General features: G+C 45.7%; 1 protein-coding gene across 3 annotated transcripts in view; it reads left to right on the forward strand.

The window, feature by feature from the left end:
• LOC142244368 (cytoplasmic aconitate hydratase) overlaps positions 1 to 25857 on the forward strand; it is a 188587-nt gene that overhangs the window by 146815 nt on the left and 15915 nt on the right. For 2 of the 3 annotated variants that reach the window (XM_075316578.1, XM_075316583.1), the window contains exons 3-13: positions 2832 to 3000; positions 12482 to 12619; positions 13142 to 13211; positions 13300 to 13483; positions 14672 to 14811; positions 14927 to 15098; positions 15721 to 15821; positions 15953 to 16069; positions 16678 to 16837; positions 23779 to 23914; positions 24582 to 24666. In XM_075316578.1, the coding sequence (XP_075172693.1) occupies positions 2832 to 3000; positions 12482 to 12619; positions 13142 to 13211; positions 13300 to 13483; positions 14672 to 14811; positions 14927 to 15098; positions 15721 to 15821; positions 15953 to 16069; positions 16678 to 16837; positions 23779 to 23914; positions 24582 to 24666 (1472 nt within the window). The remainder of the gene's footprint in view (positions 1 to 2831; positions 3001 to 12481; positions 12620 to 13141; positions 13212 to 13299; positions 13484 to 14671; positions 14812 to 14926; positions 15099 to 15720; positions 15822 to 15952; positions 16070 to 16677; positions 16838 to 23778; positions 23915 to 24581; positions 24667 to 25857) is intronic. The other variant, XM_075316588.1, reaches the window with a different exon arrangement.

Consider the following 25857-nt stretch of genomic DNA (forward strand, 5'->3'; position numbering starts at 1 on the left):
TACAACCATTTTCTCAAGAAATTTCTGCAGCAAAAATGTGGGTAAAAATTCAGTGTGTGAACAAGGCCCTGTGTGCACACTGCTTTGTTACCCACGTTTGTTTTGCGTTTTTGCTGCAGAAATTTCTTCAGAAAATGGTTGTAACCTTTCTGTAGACATTCCCCAGCAAAACCAATGGGGGGAAAAAATAGCTGTGCGCACACTGCGTTTTTTTTTTTTTCTCAAGAAATTTCTGCAGAATATCTTGAAAAAAAAATGAGCATGTCACTTCTTTTCTGCAGGTACCTGCGATTTTTGCCATAGATAATGATAAAAAAAAAACCGCAGGGACCAACCTGTGGGGAAAAAAAGCATAAAAAAAGCTGTAAAAACACATGCGTTATTGGTGCGTTTTTTTGAGCACAAGTGCGCTTATCTTTCAAACTCAAATTTTTTTTCTAGTGCGCACAGGGCTTTAGTCTTAAAGGGCTGTCCGGCCAGAAGCTGTAAGTCTGCAGTCCGCCCTTAAGCCAATCTGTGACTGCTGACTTGTGAATCCTCACATATGCACACACTGCAGTTTTAACTGCAACAAAAACTGCACCTTGTCACAGAGCGCCTGGAAATGTTAAAAAAAAAAAAAAAACCCCGCTTGTAATGGTGCATTTTTGGTGCTTTTTTTGTCGCATTTTTGGCAATTCTAACTACATGTTTTGTCAATATAGAAAGTGTGACAAAACTGCAACAAAAAAGCAAGAAGAATGAACATGCTGCTTTTTTTGTCAGGAGTTTGTGACAAACTGCAGATAAAAAAAAAATGCAACATGCGCACTGCAAATCTGATTTCTCATAGAATTTGCTGGGAACTTTGACAACAAAACTGCACCAAAAAAAGCGCCAAAAAAGCAACAAAAACTGCAGCGTGTTCATGTCGCCTTAGGATTATCCAATGACTGCAGTGGGTGCGTGGCCACAAGTATGTGATTTGCATACACGCAGTCACAAGCCGACTAAATGGGCGGCCTCACTCAATGCAAATGTATTGATAAAGCTGAACACAGTCTAGTTGGAATGTGGCCGGAAATGTGCAAATTTAGGCTATGTCCGCACTTTGCGTCATCATAGTTGCAGTTCTAAACGCATCCTTTGGCAGAAATTGCTTTTGCCAAAGTTGCTTTTGAGCACAGAAACGCGATAAATACGCGTGCGTTTTAGCCACGATTTTATCGCGTTGTACATGCTTTTCCATTGCTTAAAGACAGATGTGTGTTGATCATAAAGGCACTACTAAATAAAATTTAAACAGTCAAACACTATGAAAAAAGGGAAGAAAAAAGCAAATATAATTTAAATCATAACGAAAATAGTTATATTTAATATAATTATAGCGGTTTTATACTATTTATCACTAAAATAACAATAAATTAATATTTTTCATTAAGTGTGTGTGTGTGTGTGTGTGTGTGTGAAGGGACATATCATTCCATTATTTTGATGTCATAAACTCATGTTTTCTGCACCTAAAAAGCATGTAAAACGCTGGAATTTTGATGTTTGTTGCTTTTTGCTACTTCTCATTGACTTCAATGTTAGCAAAACACAGCCCAAATGGCAAAAACAATTGACATGCTGCTTCTTTGAACGCATGGTTTTTGCCCAAAATTATGCAAATTAAATGCAGCGTTTTGAACAGCAAAGCGCTGACAAGAAATCCCCATTTCCCATAGACTTTGATGGAAAATCAAAATGCATGCATTTTGGCATAAAAACGCTGCAGTTCAAAACGCTGCTGAAACGCAGGGAAAAACGCAAAGTGCGGACACAGCCTAAGGCCCCCTTCATACGTCAGTGATTCTGGTACGTATGTGCGGTTTTTTTTTTTGTTGTTTTTTTTTTATACGTACCAGAATCACTGACATACGCAGACCTATTATAAGCAATGAGTCTGCTCACACATCAGTGATTTTTCACTGAACGTGTCTCTGTGCAGCGTGCACGCGTGGCCGTGATTCTGCACGGAGACAAGTCAGTTTTTTCTGGCATCACTGAAGACCCACGGAGCACACCTATGGTGTGATCCGTGACACACGTACCAGAAAATCACGGACATATTAAATATTTTCAACTTACCGTACCTTGCCTGCGATTCGCTCTGCAGCCTCCGCTCTCGGCAGCTCCTGCCCAGCTTATGAATATTCATGAGCAGGAACAGCCGACCAGGAAGTAGCTGCAGAGAGCGGTGGGCGGAAGCTTCAGAGCCGAGGAGTTCAGCACCATGGACAGCAGGAGTGAAGGCAGGTGAGTAAGGTCAATTTGCAATCACGGATTGCACATGGACAACCCACGTGTGCCGTGAATCACGAAACATGGAGGGACATGTGCGTGTTTTACACGTCAGTGAAGAACGTCTGTGTTTTTTTTCACTGACGTGTGAAACGGGCCTTACACTTGTGGTTAGTGCACAGTATAAGGATTCACAAGCCTGCAATCATAATGACTGCAGACATGTAGCTTAAGGCCGGACAACCTTTTTAAGTGATGGCTCTAGTTCCCACCTCTTCCATAAAATGCATATAGTGGATGTGAGAGAATCTTAAGATTGTACAAGGCTTCTTAGTGTTTTGAATATGTTTTATTCTACTTGTCCAAAAAAAATTGCCTTCCTTAAACACCGAGAAGTTTCTTAGCATGAATTTTTTTTTTTTTCTTATATGCTATTGACTAATTTAGAATGTTTTTAGAGCTCGTAACCACACAGTGATTGTGACTGAATTGTCTCTTGCTCAGTTTCAAATGTCTGATTCCAGGATTATCTGTTGAAGCTATAATACCCACATCCCATTTCTTTCCAGGCCGCTTACCCTTCTCCATACGAGTGCTCCTGGAGTCGGCCATCAGGAACTGTGATGAATTTCTGGTAAAAAGCACAGACATTGATAATATCCTTAACTGGAAAGTCACTCAGTATGAGAATGTGGAAGTCCCGTTCCGTCCGGCTCGAGTTATTCTGCAGGATTTCACGTAATTATCTAGGGGTTTTTTCTACTACTAGTGAACGGTCTGTCTGGTTTGTAATGCAATAAATGGGGCTCTCGTCATTCCTACAACCACACACCAGACATCTGTACAGCAATGCCTTTTATGCAAAAGAGCTACTTGAAGTAGTGAATAATTATTTCTTTGTGCGGCACTAAACCCTAATGCAGATGATATGTAAATTCAAGCATGTTCTTGTACAAATTTGGCGACATTGGAAATTGTGGTCAAAAGAGCAAGGGCTGTGATGTTATGGGCAAAAAATCAACAATTTTGCTGAAAGAGAATCTCTCAGCAGGTTTTAGCCATTTAATTTGAGAGCACCCTATTGTGAGGACAGAGAGCCTGAATCCAGTGATGTCACTTTTTAGGCTGTGTTGTAGTTTCAATACAATCTGTGTTTTATCAGCAAGAGATTTATTACTAGAGGTCTAGATCTCATGTGCATGCCAGACCAATTAATCTTTGTAACCTTGCCCCAACCACTGATTGGTAGCTTCCTGTGTACACTTTATAGTGTCATCAAGCTGTCAATCAGTGGTGTGGGTGGGGTTCTACAGAGCTACCACTGCATCAGACAAAACAGGGATTCTATCAAACCTACACCAAGCAATTCCGTGAGTGATGCATCCCTGAAATTAGAAACGCTGCCTCTACATCATGCTGCTATCAATTTACATAACAAAAACCTGCTGACAGATAATTCCCTTTTAAAGTAAGGCTTTTGCTGTCCACAAAAACTGCATTCCCTATTGTCAGAGAAACAGCCTGGAAGATATTCCACCGCTGCCACCAATTGGTCACAGGCAGCACTCCACTACCTCCAATCGTCAGGACAATATTCGATTGACTGAAGGATGACGCAACAGCTGCTTTCGTTACTAGGCCAATTATTCAGCGCTTTCACAATGAACATATAGTATATACACACCTGTTCCAACCCATGGAAAGAAAAATGTGTGTATGTATATGTGTGTATATATATATATATATATATATATATATATATATATATATATATGTATATATATGTATGTATGTATGTATGTATGTATGTATGTATGTATGTATGTATGTATGTATGTATGTATGTATGTATGTGTATGTATGTGTATGTATGTATGTATGTGTATGTATGTATGTATGTATGTATGTATGTATGTATGTATGTACAGTGCCTAAAAGTAGTATTCAACCCCCTGCAGATTTAGCTGGTTTACACATTCGGAATTAACTTGGCATTGTGACATTTGGACTGTAGATCAGCCTGGAAGTGTGAAATGCACTGCAGCAAAAAAGAATGTTATTTCATTTTTTTTTTTTTTTTTAAATTGTGAAGTTTATTCAGAGGGTCATTTATTATTCAACCCCTCAAACCACCAGAATTCTTTTTGGTTCCCCTAAAGTATTAAGAAGTATTTCAGGCACAAAGAACAATGAGCGTAACATGTTTGGATTAATTATCTCTTTTTTTCAGCCTTTTCTGACTAATTAAGACCCTCCCCAAACTTGTGAACAGCACTCATACTTGGTCAACATGGGAAAGACAAAGGAGCATTCCAAGGCCATCAGAGACAAGATCGTGGAGGGTCACAAGGCTGGCAAGGGGTACAAAACACTTTCTAAGGAGTTGGGCCTACCTGTCTCCACTGTTGGGAGCATCATCCGGAAGTGGAAGGCTTATGGAACTACTGTTAGCCTTCCACGGCCTGGACAGCCTTTGAAAGTTTCCACCCGTGCCGAGGCCAGGCTTGTCCAAAGAGTCAAGGCTAACCCAAGGACAACAAGGAAGGAGCTCCGGGAAGATCTCATGGCAGTGGGGACATTGGTTTCAGTCAATACCATAAGTAACGTACTCCACCGCAATTGTCTCCGTTCCAGACGAGCCCGTAAGGTACCTTTACTTTCAAAGCGTCATGTCAAGGCTCGTCTACAGTTTGCTCATGATCACTTGGAGGACTCTGAGACAGACTGGTTCAAGGTTCTCTGGTCTGATGAGACCAAGATCGAGATCTTTGGTGCCAACCACACACGTGACGTTTGGAGACTGGATGGCACTGCATATGACCCCAAGAATACCATCCCTACAGTCAAGCATGATGGTGGCAGCATCATGCTGTGGGGCTGTTTCTCAGCCAAGGGGCCTGGCCATCTGGTCTGCATCCATGGGAAGATGGATAGCACGGCCTACCTGGAGATTTTGGCCAAGAACCTCCGCTCCTCCATCAAGGATCTTAAGATGGGTCATCATTTCATCTTCCAACAAGACAACGACCCAAAGCACACAGCCAATAAAACCAAGGCCTGGTTCAAGAGGGAAAAAATCAAGGTGTTGAAGTGGCCTAGTCAGTCTCTTGACCTTAACCCAATTGAAAACTTGTGGAAGGAGCTCAAGATTAAAGTCCACATGAGACACCCAAAGAACCTAGATAACTTGGAGAAGATCTGCATGGAGGAGTGGGCCAAGATAACTCCAGAGACCTGTGCCGGCCTGATCAGGTCTTATAAAAGACGATTATTAACTGTAATTGCAAACAAGGGTTATTCCACAAAATATTAAACCTAGGGGTTGAATAATAATTGACCCACACTTTTATGTTGAAAATGTATTAAAATTTAACTGAGCAACATAACTTGTTGGTTTGTAAGATCTATGCATCTGTTAATAAATCCTGCTCTTGTTTGAAGTTTGCAGGCTCTAACTTATTTGCATCTTATCAAACATGCTAAATCTGCAGGGGGTTGAATACTACTTGTAGGCACTGTGTATGTATGTATGTGTGTGTATATATATATATATATATATATATATATATATGTATGTATGTATGTATGTATGTATGTATGTATGTATGTATGTATGTATGTGTGTGTGTGTGTGTGTGTGTGTGTATAATATATAAGTATATTAATTATGCACTTCTGTATGATCACTGCCAAGCTCCACAACGTGGACTCGCGAGGCTTCAGCTTTGTGGTTTATAGAGCAAGGGCAATGAAGCTATTAAATTTTATGTATTTAATCCAAAACGTAGGCAGTGTTTCAAGAAAAATATACAAACGATATTACAAAGGGGACAAAACAATACAGCTACATTTAAGTAAAAAGAAAAAAAACAGTACTTGACCTGTGATCACAGGGGTGGCACTTTTTCTTTTTCGAGGGAAGCTCCCAAATTAGAAAATCTGGAACAATCCTACAGAAGCCTGTATCTCCGGCATTGAACAGGGGTGAAAAATCAGAATCCAAATTTCTTGGATATCTGTCACTCCAACATACCTCCCCTTGGTGACCTCAGATGACAGCTGGTCAGTGGGATGCAGTTTGCATCCTAAAAGTTATGGGAGCCCCGATCTTCAGACTTTCTGCCCTCCTGGAGGTTTTAAATGGAAGATATTAATGCCATGTTTCCTATCATGATTTTGGGTTTTCATAGATGGCAAACATGAAATATACTACTCCATGCATCAGGCCAAACTTAATTTGGGGCTGATGCATAGATCGTACAGTTGCGTAAGGAGATGCATGTCATTCTCTTTGGTATCACGTTGTCAAAATCATGTCCCCCATAACTGTAGGACCTATGTCTGTCATAAAAACCCAAATTTCTCTGACTCCTCATTGGGGGACACAGGACCATGGGTGTTATGCTGCCTATCCATAGGAGGACACTAAGTAGATGCAAAAGCATAGCTCCTCCTCTGCAGTATACACCCCCTGGCCAGGCCAGGCAAGCTCAGTTTTAGCTTAGTGTCTGTAGGAGGCACTTCCTTTCAAGGTTTGTTATTTTTTGAGGGCGACGGTTTCCTTTGGGACCGATCTCCCACTACCATCAACGGGCGGGAACGTGGAGTGTCGCCTCCACGTACCCCCTCCTGCGACGCTGGATCCTGGGCTGGACGATGGGTTCCACAGACATCGATTTTCCAAAGCCCAGGGTAGAGGCCTGTGCCCTTTATAGCCCAATTCCTCAGCCCCTCTCTGCAGGCTTTGAGTTGAATATGACACCGACACAGCAAGCTGACTCTGCTATTTTCACTGCCTGGAAAGCAGTGTTTTAAGGTGAGATCCCCCCCTGACTGGTTTCCCAGACAAAGGGAGAAAAGACGCTGCAGGGAAGGCTCCCAGGACATTTACAGTATTTATTATGTGCAAGGAGCAAGGATCCTGCACACAGTGTTAACTTTCTCTAGCTTGCTGGCTGGAGGAGGGGGAAGTTCTGCTGTTTGCAGAAAGTCTTGCAAATAATTTTCCGGTGGCAGGGGGGAGGGCCCAGGGACTCAATCTGTTTTTATTTGCTCTGTTTATTTGCTCTAGCAGGAAAAAGCTAGCTGATGACCACCGGTGACAAGCTGTGTGCTGACCTGTAGGGAGAGGGAGGAAAACTCAGAAGCTCCCTTCCCACCATTTTTTTACTACCTACTGCAGGGGGGGCACACTGACTCATCTTCCTGCTCTTTTAGCTCTAAGCCCCGCCCCCCCAGGAAAGCGTGCGAAGATCTTCATAGAGCTTAATCCCTCTTGAGGACAGGGTCATCGGCTGATTCTGGTGAGGTGCTTGTTTCACTTGTAGCTCTGCTGAGCAGTGCTAGCTTTGGCAGCACATATGCTCAAAGGCAGAGCTAAACAGAAGATTGGTTAGCATATTAGCATGGCCCCTGCACAGCAGGCCAAGGATGATGACATGGAAATGAAATGAAACATTCAACATTTAATTGCTCCCCCTTCTGGCATACTCCTATTAGGAACATGCAGAAATCTAAGGGCACTAAGAGTACTAAGGCCCACATAGTCTATTATTCAGCCTGCACTGCCTGCCACGCTGAGCTACCACATAAACACACCTCTTCTCTCTGTGACTCCTGTGCCCCTATAGCCCCCCAAGACCCCCCTGCCACCACCGCCGCAACCGGCAACCCAGAGCCTAGGGCCCCCAGCCCACCGGAATGGGCACAGTTTCTGTCCCAATCCATGGAAAAGCTGTCACAGAACCTGGTTCTGCCTATGCAATGTCGTCCTCCACACCCTTCTGGGTCCCTGGACGGAACGCAGCCTGAGGATACCCCCATGGAGGATCCTTCTGAGGTAATCCGGGCATATGCTTCACCGGTTGCAGGGATCAGGAAAAGAGCACACGGCCGGGTGTCTCCAGCGGGCTCTCCCTCGGGAGCACACAGGGCAGGCTCTCCCACACGCTCCAAGGCTTCTGAAGAGCTGGAGGAGGGAGAATGCTGTTTGTACCAGGAGGATTCCTTGGTTTCATCACCCCCAGATGATCAAACTGCAATAGACTCCCTTATAGCAGCAATCAACCAAACTCTGCTTGTGGAGGATCCCCCATCCACTACCACTGACCATGCGGTCTCCTTTAAGAGGGCAAGGAAACCCCAATAGGTTTTCGCTGATCACCCAGAGTTTCAGGATATCCTCACAATGCAAAGGGAGAAGCCTGACAGGCGCTTCGGTAACCGAAAACTCATGGAGTCCCGGTACCCTTTTGCCTCACCTGCCCCTAAGGGCTAGGCCGATCCGACCTCGGTCGACCCCCGGTCTCCCGCCTTACCACAAAGACGCTCCTGTCTTTACCCGATGGTTCCTCCATCAAGGACCCGACAGACAGGTGGAGCACCTTGCCCGCTCTGCTTTTGAGGCTACGGGTTCCTCCCTCTCGCCCTCCCTTGCCTCTGTATGGGTCGCAAAGGCGATCTCGGTCTGGGCAGATTCCCTTAACACTTCGCTTGAGGAATCCCAGGTCACTCATACCTTCACAGAGGTAACAGCTCAAATTGCCGCTGCGGCGGAGTACCTCATCCAGGCCTCCATGGACGCTGCTACCTGCGCAGCGTTTGCCGCCTCAAATACCATAGCCATCCGTAGAGCTCTCTGGCTCCGACAATGGCGAGCAGACTCTGCCTCCAAGAAGTCTCTCACGGGCCTTCCCTTTTTTTCCAGACCGATTTGTTTGGCTCATTTCTGACGCCACGGGAGGAAAGAGTACCTCCCTCCCCCAGCTGAAGTCCAGGACGTCCTTCACCAGACGTCCACAGTCCTCGTTCCGCTCCTTTCGGAACTCATTTGGTTGGTAGACATCCCGTGCTGTCCCCGCCACCAGCCGCGGACTACGCATGGACCGACCTTCTCAGCTCTCCCCGAAACCCACTTCGTCATGGCAGCCTAGACCGAAACAGTCCAGGACTAGGGAGACTCGGCCACGACGTTTTTTCCCCCGCATGACTCCTTCGGCACCCCGGAAGACACACTCATTGTAGGAGGTCGACTGCGGCTCTTTCAACACATCTGGGCTGCCGCCTCAGATGACAAATGGGTGCGAGACCTTGTGTCTTCCGGTTACCACATAGAATTTCGGACCCGACCCCCGAGTCGGTTCTTTCTCTCTAACCCCCCAAAGACTCAAACGACGCAAAGCTTTTTTCTCTCAGCAATCCACTTGCTCCAAACAGCAGGAGTGATACCTGTCACAGACGACGAGAAGTTCGGGGGTTTTTATTCCAACCTCTTTGTGGTCCCCAAAAAGGATGGGTCAGTTCGACCCATCCTGGACCTCCAAACACCTAAACAAACATGTGCACGTACGGAGATTCAGAATGGAGTCCCTAAGGTCCATTATTGCATCCATGGTCGAAGGGGAATTCCTAGATCACCAAAAGTTCCTCAGCTTCGCAATTCAGGGGACTCCCACTTTCAATTCGTAGCTCTACCCTTCGGCCGCCATGAGCGTCCTTCACGCCAGGGGAGTAGTCGTTCTCCCTTACTTGGATGACCTCCTCATCAAGGCCCCCTCCTTCCGCGACTGCTCAACCAGCGTACAGATCACTGTGGACACCCTATCCCGCTTAGGGTGGCTAGTGAATCTGGACAAATCATCCCCGATCCCATCACAATCCATCACCTTCCTGGGCATGTCCCTGGACACCCGTCTGGGCTTGATCCTTCTCCCTCAGGACAAGGCGTTCGCTCTTCAACGAGCGGTACGCTGCCTTCTACGTCCTCCATCTCACTCCATTCGATTCAGCATGAAAGTGCTCGGCAGGATGGTGGCGGCTATGGAAGCAGTACCCTTTGCTCAACTGCACCTCCGTCCACTGCAGCTAGCCCTTCTAGCGGCCTGGGACAAGAGCCCCTTCTCCCTGGACAGACATCTTCACCTGACTCCTCCAGTCAGGTACGCACTCCGCTGGTGGCTTCGGTCCTCATGCCTATCGAAGGGGAGATCTTTTCTCCCAGTGAACTGGCTGGTCCTGACCACGGACGCCAGCCTCCTAGGCTGGGGAGCAGTGTACCGGCACTACACTGCTCAAGGACGTTGGACGCCCCAGGAGTCTTTCCTACCCATCAACATCCTGGAACTCCGCGCGATCTTCCTCGCGCTTAGAGCGTTCGGCCCTCTGCTAGCGGGTCGTCAGATTCGAGTCCAATCGGACAATGTGACAGCTGTAGCCTGTATCAATCGGCAGGGGGGCACCCGCAGCAAAGCGGCTTATCTCGAGGCCCACAAGATCCTCAGCTGGGCCGAATCGACGGGATCAGTGATATCAGTGGTACACATACCGGGGGTAGAGAACTGGGCAGCAGACTTTGAGTCGCCAAGGCCTGGCTGCCGGAGAATGGTCTCTCCACCCAGATGTGTTTCTACACATCAGCGCTCGCTGGGGCACACCAGACGTGAACCTAATGGCCTCAAGGTTGAATGCAAAGGTACCCGCGTTCATAGTCAGGTCACGCGACCCGCAGTCCATCGGCGCGGATGCTGTAGTCTGCTCCTGGCACCACTTCCACCTGCCTTACATATTTCCACCTCTACCCCTGCTGCCGCGGGTAATCCGGAAGATCAAGGCAGAGGGAGTCCCGGTGATACTGATGGCACCGGACTGGCCCAGGCGCGCCTGGTACGCCGAATTAGTACAAATGCTCAGACGCACCGTGGCGCCTTCCAGACATCCCAGACTTGCTGACCCAAGGGCCCATTTCCCATCAGAACTCCAGAGCATTGAAGCTGACGGCGTGGCCATTGAGACCTGGATATTAAAAAGAGCGGGATTCTCCCCCACGGTTATTGCCACCATGATCAGCGCCCGAAAGCCTGCTTCATCCCGCATTTACCACCGTACGTGGAAAAATCTTCCTTTCATGGTGCAGGGAAACTAACATCCAGCCTATGCCTCTGGCCATCCCCAGAATTCTTGACTCTCTACAGTCTGGCTTGCAAGCGGGGTTGGCTCTCAGTTCCCTTTTTAAAGGGCAGGTCTCAACGCTCTCAATCTTCTACCAATGCCGCCTGGCTCAAAAACCGTAAGTCAAGACCTTCCTCCAGGGCGTTTCCCATCTAGTTCCCCCGTACAAACAGCCGCTGGAACCATGGGATCTCAACCTCGTTCTGGACGGTCTCCAGAGGTCTCCCTTTGAACCCCTCAAGGAATCCTCCCTTGCTCTTCTGTCCTGGAAGGTAACATTCTTAGTGGCAATTACGTCCATCAGATGGGTTTCGGAGCTAGCAGCACTCTCTTGCCGCGAGCCTTTTCTGATCTTTCACCAGGACAAGGTGGTTCCGGATCTCCTTCCAAAGGTTCTTACCCCGTTTCATTTGAACGAGGACATTGTTCTGCCTTCCTTTTGTCCACACCCGGTTCATAGGGTGGAAAGGTCTCTGCATTCGTTAGACCTCGTCAGAGCTCTCAGATATTGCATATCCAAGACAGCCCCCTTTAGGAAAATGGACTCTTTGTTCGTCATTCCTGAGGGGCCTAAAAAGGGACAGGCAGCTTCAAAGGCGACGCTGGCTCGCTGGATTCGCTCTGCGATCCAGGAAGTCTACCGCTTGCAACTCAAGCCCATTCCTAGTGGGCTGCGAGCTCATTCCAAGCGAACAGTTGGCGCTTCGTGGGCCATTCGGCATCAGGCTTCAGTGGAACAGGTGTGTAAGGCTGCGACCTGGTCTTGCCTACATACGTTTTCAAAGCATTAGAGTCCATACCCAGGTTTCAACTGAGGCAAATCTGGGCCTGTGTCCCCCAATGATGGCTAAGAGAGAGCGATTTTACGGTGAGTACACAAAAATCCGTTTATGCATAACTAGAAAACTGCTGCCAGTCTGTCTACTGCTAGTCCTTCTAGTCCTTTGAATACAGGAAGAGTTATCTATTGAGGTGACAGAAGTGTCACTTCTCCAGTTCTTGTATATACAGAGCCCAGTCTTTCTCTGCTTTACATCAGATGTACAAGTTCACACCAGGGGGTAGTAGCTGAACAGTGGTGGTCAATGGTAGAATCCTAGCTCTTGTTTCAATTCCAAATTATGATGCAGTCATGTTTCTAATAAATTGGTCTTATTTTACCGTTGCATTGCAATACCTATCAATTTCCCACCACTCAATCACGTTCACCATTTATCTATACATTGGAGACCAAGTTATTGTTTCTCAGTGTGTTCTATATCTGTATTTTCAGTGGTGTCCCTGCAGTGGTGGATTTTGCAGCAATGCGGGATGCGGTAAAGCGATTGGGAGGAAATCCTGAAAAAATCAACCCTGTTTGCCCAGCAGACTTGGTGATTGATCATTCCATACAAGTTGATTTCAACAGAAGGTGAGACGGTTCCTGAACAATCTGTTTCCCACCAATTTTTTTTTATTTTTTTTATTTTTTTTTGCATGGTCTAAGTGCATGGCTCATTCTATGGCTGATTTTATTTACAAACTCTGTTGCTCTTCATATGGAAAGGGCTCTTTTTCTATATTTTTGGGAAATCCTACTGTATTGCACACAAAACATGCATGAAAATAAATGCACTAATATCTGAGTGATTAAATGGGTTGTCTTTTATTTTCCAGAAACTGTAAAGCTGATTCTGATATTGCAGTTTCTGCTTCTTGGGCTGTGCCTTGTATTGCACTGATATTGCTGATGATAATACAAGTGCTGTTTTTGGTAAAATAGTCCATTGTGGACAACCTCTTTAAAAACCATAAAAAATCCCTTAAATTGTGCATGGCAGTCTGCACAGCTTCAGACGTCACTTTCTGCACGCCTAGCCCAAATGATACACTTCAGAAGAATAAATGTAGCCTTTATCTGCGCATCTCCTCCTTCTTATGTCGTATGTTTTAGGGAAGATAGCTTACAAAAGAATCAGGAATTGGAGTTTGAAAGGAACAAAGAACGTTTTGAGTTTCTAAAAGTGAGTATGTAAGAAAGCATTGGAGTGGGATTTCTGCTATCATATTTGTAAGATGACATTGACCTGCTTCTGTTGGTTTTACTTCCAGTGGGGCTCTCAGGCCTTTCAGAATATGAGAATCATTCCACCAGGCTCTGGCATCATTCATCAAGTCAACCTAGAATACCTGGCTAGAGTAGTCTTTGACCAAGATGGCCTCTACTATCCTGACAGTCTTGTTGGGACAGACTCGCACACAACAATGATTGATGGTCTTGGTGTTCTAGGTTGGGGTAAGTTTTTAACCTTCTTTTTTTTTTTTTTTTTTTTTTTTATTACAAAAGTCTTGCTTTAACTTAACTCTGAGGGATCATAGTGCGTATTATAGGTAATAAGTGTCCAGTATTAGGGGAGTCCATCTTAAGGAATGAAAGGATCATCTAAAGAGTGTCTCCCCCTTTTTTTGATGGGATGTACAATGGGCATCTGTCGCAATTTTTTTATGCTGCCTTAACTGAGAGCAGCATAAATTCTGGGTTATTTAGTGGACTACATGTTGTAGTTTTGATAACCTTATTTTTTCTGCTGCACTTCTGCATGTCCTCTCAGTGATTAAACTTCAGCATTGTCGTCTTTGATATCCTCGAGCTTTGGCTATCCCTTCCTTTTTTAAATCAGATACTTTTTTTATTAAAACAGAATACATACAACAGTATAAGAAATCTGCATCCAAATTAAGTTTATCATATCCATTACCCCTTTCCCTCCCCCCTCCTGTCCCCTTCCCCGGCAGCAACCCTCCTCCCCAGTACTACATCCCATTTAGTACACACTTAGAATACCCTCCAACTGCAGTATAGCAACCATCCCGTTCATCCTGACGTGCAGGAGGAACTACTAGTAACACAAATAAAACAAAACACACACATCAGAGGTCTCCGACGGCTATCCCGGTCCCAAATCAGTTTACAGGTCCATCACTCGTCCTATTTGCATTGCAGCTAAGGAGACCATAGCTTCTCAAACATTTTAACATTCCCCCTTCTTTCATACACTCCCTGTTCCAGCTGAAGAATACATTTCACCGCTATCCCTTCCTTCTCTATTGATGTGTGCCATGCACACTTAATGCAGAGAGTTGAGCTGTCAGTCATTGGCACAGGAGGGGTTCTGCACAGCTGATCATTGAGAAGACTAGCAGAGCTGCAGCAGCTAATGGTGTTTTTTTTTTTATCAAAGCTACAGCAAGAAGCCCTGTAAATTATAAATCACCAAAATCAGTTTTTACTTTATGCATCCCTTAAAACAAAAAGTATAACCCTTTTATGCTGGATTTTTTTTTTTAACCTCTTATTTCCAACTTTATAATAACAATAGTTGTGGTAACCATGCTTAAGAATTCCCCGTGCGTGCGTGCGTGTTTTGGACATTTCAGTTTTCTGGTTCGCCATTTTTTTAACACGTTATGTTTGCTTGATTAGGTGTTGGAGGAATTGAAGCTGAGGCTGTCATGCTTGGCCAACCAATCAGTATGGTGCTACCGGAAGTCATTGGGTATAAATTGATTGGGACCCCTCACCATTTAGTGACCTCTACAGATATTGTGCTCACAGTGACTAAGGTATCACTTTTTTTTTATTCTTTGCTTATTTAAAAACAAAAAAATACTGGTGACTTCTCCATTACCGAGATGAAGGACAAGCCTGTGGCTATAATGTTGTGTGCCTTTATTGCAGCATCTCCGTCAAGTTGGAGTTGTGGGGAAATTTGTAGAGTTTTTTGGCCCTGGTGTGGCACAACTGTCCATTGCTGACCGTGCCACTATTGCCAACATGTGTCCGGAGTATGGGGCCACTGCAGCGTTTTTCCCTGTCGATTTGGTCAGTGTTCAGTATTTACAGCAAACTGGTAAGAACAACCCTGTATTATATATGTGTGTGATACTTATGTAGTTTAGCAACAGAGAAGCCATATAGTTTTTAATCCTGTCTGTTGGCAATGTGCCACGGTCTAATGAATGCCACCCTTGATTATCACTGTGTGAAAAAGCCGTGCATGCACTAAGCCTACGAATTACATTTTTAACATCATTTACATTCTTCTAATCACACTTGGGTTATTTGTCCCTACTTACCGTGTCTGGTATGCTGTGAGATGAAGAAATGGCATTCTTTGTAGTATTTTTAAGCAGTGTAGGGGTTTTTTCAGTTTATTAATTAGGGATTAAATTTAAGAAACTTAAAAGAAGTTGATAATACGATGCAAGCCTTAAATGTAAAATGGAAAGGCAAACCTATTAATGGCTTCAAGCAGGCCAGGACATGTGTTAGTGAGGTTTAGGAGCCAGCACTTTAGGCCAGACACCTTGGATCCAAAGCAACTGCTCAAAAATTAAAAATCAGTCACTCCGTTCCCCAGTGATAGTTGGAGAACACAATGATAACCCACATTGGTGCTTTGTAGCTAAAGTCTTTAAGGTGGCCTGTTAAACCAAAGGCTAAAACAATCCTATTATATATCCATGTCTCAGGTCGTGAAGAAGACAAAGTGAAGTACATCCAGAGATATTTGGAAGCTGTTGGCCTGTTCAGGGACTTCAGTAATACAGACCAGGACCCTGATTTCACCCAGGTAATAATCAAACGGTTTACCCAAGGACTTGTTACATATAATATTGTTAGGCTTCGTATTGTCAACGCCTAGTATGGATGTCTTAAAGTCCGCAGCTTATGGTAGGTTACTGGGCATTATTCTCTCTACAGGTGGTAGAGATGGATCTAAGCACTGTGGTGCCCTGTTGTAGTGGACCCAAGAGGCCTCAGGATAAAGTGGCTGTGTCTGACATGAAAACTGACTTTGAGAGTTGCCTCGGAGCCAAGGTAAGAAAAGCCACTTCTTTGCGGTTCGTACAGCAGATTTCTATTTTTGTATTAAATGTTGCCTTCAATCCTCTGATTGCTTGAGGTTACAGACTGAAAGCCTGAGGCTGCACTATTGGAAGAGTCAGACTTGTCCTTCTAAATTTCCATCTTATACAGAAACGGTAACTTTGTGGAACAATATTACCAAATCCCGCCAGTTAGGATGCAGATAAGGGTGTTCTCACATCAGCAGTATTCTGCCGCAATGCCGAATCCGTCAAAAATGCGGTACAGTTCAATACAGTTCAATGGAATCGTGGCAAGATAAGTTCACGTGTGGTCACTTGCGGCAGCATGTGACCTTGTCTTGCCGCGGTTCCATTGAACTGTACCGCATTTGTGCCGGATCCGGCATTGCGGCAGAATACCGATAATGGGAAGGGAACCTAATGGATTTGGTGATTTTTAGTCACAAAAGTTGTGTAGTAAAATGCAGCCTGGGACTTTGGATGTAAAAAGTAAAGTGGGTGCCACAGATTTACTGCACTGTGAGATGCCTTTTCATTTATTTTGGATTGCCTGGTAACTTTTTTTTTTTTTTTTTTTTTTTTGCCCCCCTCTAACAGCAAGGGTTTAAAGGTTTCCATATTCCTCAAGGACACCATAGTGACACAGTGAAATTCACCCATAATGATGCAGACTACGAGCTGACCCATGGCTCTGTGGTCATAGCTGCTATCACCAGCTGTACCAACACTAGTAACCCTTCTGTCATGCTGGGCGCAGGTAAGCACCACTTATTTTGCTGTTTTTATTGTTTTTGTTTATTTCTTAAGTTATCAAACTGGTTACATGAGTGTGGATTATTTATATATAGTAAAAGAAAAAAAAAAAGAAAGTATAACCATATTTAAAGGGGTGGTTCACCCATTTTTTTATTTTGTCTATAGATGTAACTTACCATTTTGGGAGTTTTCTTAATTGGTCTCTATTTCCAGTTCTGGCACTGTGCGGCACTATCCTGCACGCTCAGTACCAGTCACATGACCCCCTGGAGCTGTGGCCGCCAGCATCCTCTGATGCCCCGTCAAGTTCCGGGCTCTCAAACTTGACGCTTACGTCAGAGGATGCCGGCGCCACTCAGATTGATTGACTTGGCTGTGGGCGGTGACCACCGCACGTCACAGCCCAGCATCGAGGGGAGGATCCGGAGGATGGCACAGAGTGGACCAGTGAAGATGGCTGAGCGTCTGGCAGATTGGTGAGGCACGGGGCGCCAGTGTGCAGTACAGGGGGGGGTTTCTTCAGCTAAATTCCCCCCTGTCACGCAAGTATGTGATCACACTATTCGCCCGCTGTGCTCAGCTGTCAGGAGAGCGGGCGGTGTCGGCAGTGTGATCATATACTCCCACCAGCAGCACAGGTGACCAGACGCTGCATGGGACCAATTTGCTCCAATCTGTCACCTGCACAACAAGTCCCAGAGTGGAGACAGTAAGTGACATGCTCTGCTCTGAGACATAGTATGCTATATGTCACTATCTTGCTCCACTCTGGGACTTGTGCAGGTGAGAGTGGAGAAAGTCGGTCCTATGCAGCAGAAGTCACAGAGTGGAGCAAGTTAGTGACATATATAGCACACTGTGTCAGAGCAGAGCATGTCACTTACTGTCTTCACTCTGGGACTTGTTGTGCCAGAGTCACCGCTCTGCTCTGTCACTTGTCCTGCTGCATGGGACCAACTGTCTGCACTCTGTCACCTGCACAACAAGTCAGAGTGGAGCAAGTTGGTGACAGAGCACCCCCCTCTTCTCCCCCCCCCCCCTCCCTCTTCTTCCCCCCTCTTCTTCTTCCCCCCCCCCTCTTCTTCTTCCCCCCCCTCTTCTTCTTCCCCCCCCCTCTTCTTCTTCCCCCCCCTCTTCTTCTTCCCCCCCCTCTTCTTCTTCTTCTTCCCCCCCCTCTTCTTCTTCTTTCCCCTCTTCTTCTTCTTTCCCCCCTCTTCCTCTCCCCCCCCTCTTCCTCTCCCCCCCCTCTTCTTCCTCCCCCCTCTTCTTCCTCCCCCCTCTTCTCCCCTCCCCCTCCCTCTTCTCCCCTCCCTCTCCCCCTCCCTCTTCTCCCCTCCCACTCCCCCTCACTCTTCTCCCCTCCCACTCCCCCTCCCTCTCTTTTCCCTCGCTCTCTCTCTTTTCCCTCGCTCTCTCTCTTTTCCCTCGCTCTCTCTCTTTTCCCTCGCTCTCTTTTCCCTCGCTCTCTTTTCCCTCGCTCTCTTTTCCCTCGCTCTCTTTTCCCTCGCTCTCTTTTCCCTCGCTCTCTTTTTCCCTCGCTCTCTTTTTCCCTCGCTCTCTTTTTCCCTCGCGCTCTTTTTCCCTCGCGCTCTTTTTCCCTCGCGCTCTTTTTCCCTCGCGCTCTTTTTCCCTCGCGCTCTTTTTCCCTCGCGCTCTTTTTCCCTCGCGCTCTTTTTCCCTCGCGCTCTTTTTCCCTCGCGCTCTTTTTCCCTCGCGCTCTTTTTCCCTCGCGCTCTTTTTCCCTCGCGCTCTTTTTTTCCCTCGCGCTCTTTTTTTCCCTCGCGCTCTTTTTTTCCCTCGCGCTCTTTTTTTCCCTCGCGCTCTTTTTTTCCCTCGCGCTCTTTTTTTCCCTCGCGCTCTTTTTTTCCCTCGCGCTCTTTTTTTCCCTCGCGCTCTTTTTTTCCCTCGCGCTCTTTTTTTCCCTCGCGCTCTTTTTTTCCCTCGCGCTCTTTTTTTCCCTCGCGCTCTTTTTTTCCCTCGCGCTCTTTTTTTCCCTCGCGCTCTTTTTTTCCCTCGCGCTCTTTTTTTCCCTCGCGCTCTTTTTTTCCCTCGCGCTCTTTTTTTCCCTCGCGCTCTTTTTTTCCCTCGCGCTCTTTTTTTCCCTCGCGCTCTTTTTTTCCCTCGCGCTCTTTTTTTCCCTCGCGCTCTTTTTTTCCCTCGCGCTCTTTTTTTCCCTCGCGCTCTTTTTTTCCCTCGCGCTCTTTTTTTCCCTCGCGCTCTTTTTTTCCCTCGCGCTCTTTTTTTCCCTCGCGCTCTTTTTTTCCCTCGCGCTCTTTTTTTCCCTCGCGCTCTTTTTTTCCCTCGCGCTCTTTTTTTCCCTCGCGCTCTTTTTTTCCCTCGCGCTCTTTTTTTCCCTCGCGCTCTTTTTTTCCCTCGCGCTCTTTTTTTCCCTCGCGCTCTTTTTTTCCCTCGCGCTCTTTTTTTCCCTCGCGCGCGCGCCCATTAAGCACCAGAGCATTTTACTGCTCACTCATGCCTATTCCTGACAACAGCGCCAGCAGAACAAGTAATCAGATGACTCCAGTGTCGGCCGATTTACTTTTTCTGTGTCCCCCTGCATCCATCGCAGCTTGTGTGGGCTGTGAGGTCACCTGAGTTCAGTCCAGCACTGGAGTCAGCTGATCTGAACTCAAGCCTGCACACGCTGCGATGGATGCAGGGGAATCACAGAACAAGTAATGCCTAAGCCACACGGCGAGAAAAACTGTGCAAGCGGAGTGCGATAAAACATCGCATTCCACTCGGACCAATATTGGCCTGTGTGTCAGCGCACGTGAGCAATTATTTTCTCCGCCCTAATCAGACTGAGAAAACAATCGCAGCATGCTGCAATTGTAATGCAAGACTTTCTCTTTTACCCTTTCAAGTGTATGGGGTGAGAGAAAAAAATCACACTGCACTACCGCGAGTGCAGAACGAGAATTCGCGAGAGCCGGCAATGGAGGAGAGGGAGAGAAATCCCTCCCACCCCTCCTCAGAGCCGGCCTGCCCCCCGCAGCTGAGGTCTGCTCGCACAGTCGGACCTCAGTCGCAGGGACACACGCATGACACTCGGCTCTGCTGTACTGAGCATGAGCCGAGTGTCATGCGAGGGGATCGCAGTAATCCACGTGTGGCCCCAGCCTGATCGGCCAACACTGGAGTCTGCTGATCTGAACTCATCTGAACTCCTGTACACACAGCCCGCACACGGGTCACATCTGATCGGCAGCAGGCAGTGACTGCTGTTAACCTGCAGCTATTGCAGCTTGTGCGTGTCAGATCAGGAGTCAGCTGACTCCAGTGCCGGCTGATAAATTCTGTGTCCCGATGTAGAAGGATCCAGTAAAATAACGGTTGCATGCGTTGCACATTTAATCCACAGGATCCTGTCGTATGCGGTTTGCGTTTTTTGCCTACAGGCAAAAAAAACGCTGATGTGAAAGTAGCCTGCAAAATGCATGCCACACGGATGATACGGACGACACAGACTAGGCAAGAGGGGAAAAAAAGCAATCTCCTCACCCCTTCATTTTATTTTCCTCAATTATTTTTTTCACATGTTGCGCCGGCTAATAATCATAATTTCTGTAAACACACACACTATATACACACACACACAGATAGATAGATAGATAGATAGATATCTATCTATCAGTGCCTACAAGTAGTATTCAAGCCCCTGCAGATTTAGCAGGTTTGATAAGATGCAAATAAGTTAGAGCCTGCAAACTTCAAACAAGAGCAGGATTTATTAACAGATGCATAAATCTTACAAACCAACAAGTTATGTTGCTCAGTTAAATTTTAATACATTTTCAACATAAAAGTGTGGGTCAATTATTATTCAACCCCTAGATTTAATATTTTGTGGAATAACCCTTGTTTGCAATTACAGCTAATAATCGTCTTTTATAAGACCTGATCAGGCCGGCACAGGTCTCTGGAGTTATCTTTGCCCATTCCTCCATGCAGATCTTCTCCAAGTTATCTAGGTTCTTTGGGTGTCTCATGTGGACTTTAATCTTGAGCTCCTTCCACAAGTTTTCAATTTGGTTAAGGTCAGGAGACTGACTAGGCCACTGCAACACCTTGATTTTTTCCCTCTTAAACCAGGCCTTGGTTTTCTTGGCTGTGTGCTTTGGGTCGTTGTCTTGTTGGAAGATGAAATGATGACCCATCTTAAGATCCTTGATGGAGGAGCGGAGGTTCTTGGCCAAAATCTCCAGGTAGGCCATGCTATCCATCTTCCCATGGATGCGGACCAGATGGCCAGGCCCCTTGGCTGAGAAACAGCCCCACAGCATTATGCTGCCACCACCATGCTTGACTGTAGGGATGGTATTCTTGGGGTCGTATGCAGTGCCATCCAGTCTCCAAACGTCACGTGTGTGGTTGGCACCAAAGATCTCGATCTTGGTCTCATCAGACCAGAGAACCTTGAACCAGTCTGTCTCAGAGTCCTCCAAGTGATCATGAGCAAACTGTAGACGAGCCTTGACATGACGCTTTGAAAGTAAAGGTACCTTACGGGCTCGTCTGGAACAGAGACCATTGCGGTGGAGTACGTTACTTATGGTATTGACTGAAACCAATGTCCCCACTGCCATGAGATCTTCCCGGAGCTCCTTCCTTGTTGTCCTTGGGTTAGCCTTGACTCTTCGGACAAGCCTGGCCTCGGCACGGGAGGAAACTTTCAAAGGCTGTCCAGGCCGTGGAAGGCTAACAGTAGTTCCATAAGCCTTCTACTTCCGGATGATGCTCCCAACAGTGGAGACAGGTAGGCCCAACTCCTTGGAAAGGGTTTTGTACCCCTGGCCAGCCTTGTGACTCTCCACGATCTTGTCTCTGATGGCCTTGGAATGCTCCTTTGTCTTTCCCATGTTGACCATGTATGAGTGCTGTTCACAAGTTTGGGGAGGGTCTTAATTAGTCAGAAAAGGCTGGAAAAAGAGATAATTAATCTAAACTTGTGAAGCTCATTGTTCTTTGTGCCTGAAATACTTCTTAATACTTTAGGGGAACCAAACAGAATTCTGGTGGTTTGATGGGTTGAATAATAAATGACCCTCTGAATAAACTTTTCACAATTTAAAGAAAAAAAAAAAGAAATAACATTCTTTTTTGCTGCAGTGCATTTCACACTTCCAGGCTGATCTACTGTCCAAATGTCACAATGCCAAGTTAATTCCGAATGTGTAAACCTGCTAAATCTGCAGGGGGTTGAATACTACTTGTAGGCACTGTATGTATATACATACATACATACATACATATACACACGCCATATACACACACCATATACACACGCCATATACACACGCCATATACACACGCCATATACACACGCCATATACACACGCCATATACACACGCGCTATACACACACACGCTATACACACACGCGCTATACACACGCGCACACACATACATACATACATACATACATACACACACACACACACACACACACACACACACACTATATACACACACACGCTGTACACACACACGCTATACACACACACACATACTATACACACACACACACACACACACACGCGCTATACACACACACACACACACACACACACACACACACACACACGCGCTATACACACACACACACCATGGACCATATGAGAACAAGCAGAAGATAGCCGCATTCTTCCCCTGGCTGTGCAGAGCTGGCAGCTGCTGCTGTCTGTATGATTGCTCTCCGTGCATCCACACTGGGAAGAGGCAGGGAGGAGTCTTAGGTCTTTGGGTGGAAAGGAGAGCAGAGTGGGTGTGTTGGATACAGTGGGTGTGTAAGGCTGGTTTCACACTACGTCTTTTTAACATCCGTCCTTAACGTTATTTTAGCGGACAAGCGGATCCAGTGCAAATGCGTTTTCATTTCAATGCATTTGCAATGGACTCGCGTTAACATCCGTTCACCTGCGTTTGCCTGCGTTATAGTGAGGATCCAGTGACTTGCAGTTTTTTAACATGTTTCAAAAACGCTACTTGTAGCGTTTTTGAGCTCCGTCCAAATACTGCAAATTGCTGGATCCTGACTATAACGCACGCAAACGCAGGTGAACGCTGGCGTGCTGATAGACAGGATCCTGCTTTTGTACTGCGCATGCCCAGAAAGTACTTAGCATGCCCAGAACCAGTCTCGCGTGATCTGTCTATCTCTCTCCTCCTCCCTCCCTCACCCTCTCTCTCTCTATCTGTCTTTCCCCCTTCCTCTCTCTCCCACCTGAGAGCTGCGGACACTCGTAACCAAGGTAAATATCGGGTAACCACTTCTCTTAGTTACCCGATGTTTACGTTGGTTACGCGTGCAGGCCGCCCTGCTCCTAGCAGCTGCAGACACTCGTAACCAAGATAAATATCGGGTATCCAAGGCCGATGTTTACCTTGGTTACCAGCGTCTGCAGCTGTCAGAAGCCTCCTCCCAGTCTAGTTCCCCTCACTCCCGATCACATGACTCCAATGCCCGCCCCTAAACATCCAGTGCAGGATCCTGCAAAATAACAGATGCGTTTGCATACGTTATTTGCTGTAAAAGCAGGATCCGTACTTCCGCTAAAATAACGTTTTCAGCGGATGTTAAAAAGACGTAGTGTGAAACTAGCCTAAGACAGCCCTAGAGCCAGAAAGAATTATGGGAGTTGTAGGAACTGAACCCAGGAAGTCAGAAGAGAGATTAACCCCATCAGAGCTGGAGCCAGCAATTAGGATGTGCTGCTAGAGCACGATAAAAGGCAATATTGCTGAAAAAAACATAATAGATGTGTGGAGAGGCACATATTAGCAAGATTTATCAGGAAAAAAAAAACAGTTTTGGTAACTGGACAACTTCTTTAAGTAGGGGTACTTTACTTTAGGGTAGATTTTCGCCATATTGTAGTTGTGGATGGGTATTACAGTATCTCTCTGACTTTTGTGACCAATTTTTATTCCTTGTTTTAGGATTATTGGCCAAAAATGCAGTTGAAGCTGGACTCACTGTGAAGCCTTACATCAAGACTAGTCTGTCACCTGGCAGTGGGGTAGTGACTTACTATCTCCGAGACAGTGGCGTCATGCCTTATCTTTCCAAGCTTGGGTAGGTTTCCCTAAAAAAGGACAGCCTCTATACTAGATACACAAAATCCTATTTCTCCTTGCATCTAAACATTGTCACAGTGTAGCTCCTTTATCCTGATTGAGGCCATTCTTTTATTGATTTTGGTTTAAAGGGTGAGCACAATTAACAGATTGCTAAATGGCACTTTCATTCTCATGGTCACTGGGGTCCCTCAAATTGGAACACCCACCTTTCAGCATATTTAAATATTATGTCAAATTCTCAGATGGTATCTGGCACCCATGTGAATTTCAGTTGGAATTTCGAAACTTTACCTTTTATCGCTAAGGTGATACTAATATTGATTTAGCATACTAGTGAGATGAGTTTTTGTTATCCTGAAGCTTACTTGGAGAATAGAAGCTGATCTGCAGTATCTCCTGCAACAGCCGGATGGAAGCATTGAACTGCATTTTACAGCAGAGCTCCATTGAGTGTTCACATCCAGCCACCACCTGAGCTCCAGCGGCTCATCACCGGGGGTGCTGGGAGTGGAGACCCACACACTTCTCGTATTAATTACCTTTTCTGTGGATATTTCCTCAATATTAGATGCCTTTAAAAACTCCTTTTAATTTGCCCGCTGTATCAGTGCCATGTTGCAACACTGGGTTCTTGTGTTAATTTCATATATTACTTTTCTCAGCTTCGATGTTGTAGGATATGGTTGCATGACTTGCATTGGAAACAGCGGACCTCTGCCTGATTCTGTTGTGGAAGCCATTACTCAGGTAAAATGTTGCGTTTATTGGAACATTAAGTGGCTGAAGCTTAATTGTAGGGTCAGATGGTGAACACATCAATGATTTGACTCTTTTAACAATTTACTCATATTAAGAGTTCAGCTTATGAGAACTGTTAATGTACAGTAGCTTCTTTCCCTTTTTTTTTTTTTTTTTTAATACAGAGTTCAGTACTTCTGTCTTTGTGGGGTGCACTTAAAAAGTGCTGGACAGCTCACCTAATCTAATAGTGTTTCCCTGAAAATAAGACCTACCCTGAAAATAAGTCCTAGCATGATCTTACAGGATTTTTGGAGTATGCTTGACATAGAAATCCTAGTTAGTCAGGCCTGGTGTTCGGGGGAATCAAACTGCTCAATTTCTCTGGGTCCCACTCTTAGTGACCCGAGCAGTTGTATACCAAGGTTAACATTGTTTAAGGACCTTTTTTATGACTTCACAGTCATATGACCAAAGGTCTCTTAATTACTGAACTGAACAGGAATCTGGCTACTATGCTTGACTTTTATTAGGGGTAAGGAGTACAAACTAGGCTATTTCACAGGGCTCCCACCCTCCCAGGCGCCCCAGTGTTTAAATCCTGATAACACTGCTTCAGGACCTTTGTGACATCACATCATGCGACTTGGCTGTCAACAAAAGGTCCCTCAATTACAGGACTCTAAAGCTGAAGAGGAGACAGCTGTGTGTGTATGTTAGATATATACTGTAGATAAAAATACAGTTAAGTCCAGAAATATTTGGACAGTGACACAATTTTCGCGAGTTGGGCTCTGCATGCCACCACATTGGATTTGAAATGAAACCTCTACAACAGAATTCAAGTGCAGATTGTAACGTTTAATTTGAAGGTTTGAACAAAAATATCTGATAGAAATTGTAGGAATTGTACACATTTCTTTACAAACACTCCACATTTTAGGTCAAAAGTAATTGGACAAATAAACCAAACCCAAACAAAATATTTTTATTTTCAATATTTTGTTGCGAATCCTTTGGAGGCAATCACTGCCTTAAGTCTGGAACCCATGGACATCACCAAACGCTGGGTTTCCTCCTTCTTAATGCTTTGCCAGGCCTTTACAGCCACAGCCTTCATGTCTTGCTTGTTTGTGGGTCTTTCCGTCTTAAGTCTGGATTTGAGCAAGTGAAATGCATGCTCAATTGGGTTAAGATCTG

The sequence above is a fragment of the Anomaloglossus baeobatrachus genome, chromosome 1 (genome assembly GCF_048569485.1).
Source record: "Anomaloglossus baeobatrachus isolate aAnoBae1 chromosome 1, aAnoBae1.hap1, whole genome shotgun sequence".
In the NCBI taxonomy this organism is placed as follows: Eukaryota; Metazoa; Chordata; class Amphibia; order Anura; family Aromobatidae; genus Anomaloglossus; species Anomaloglossus baeobatrachus.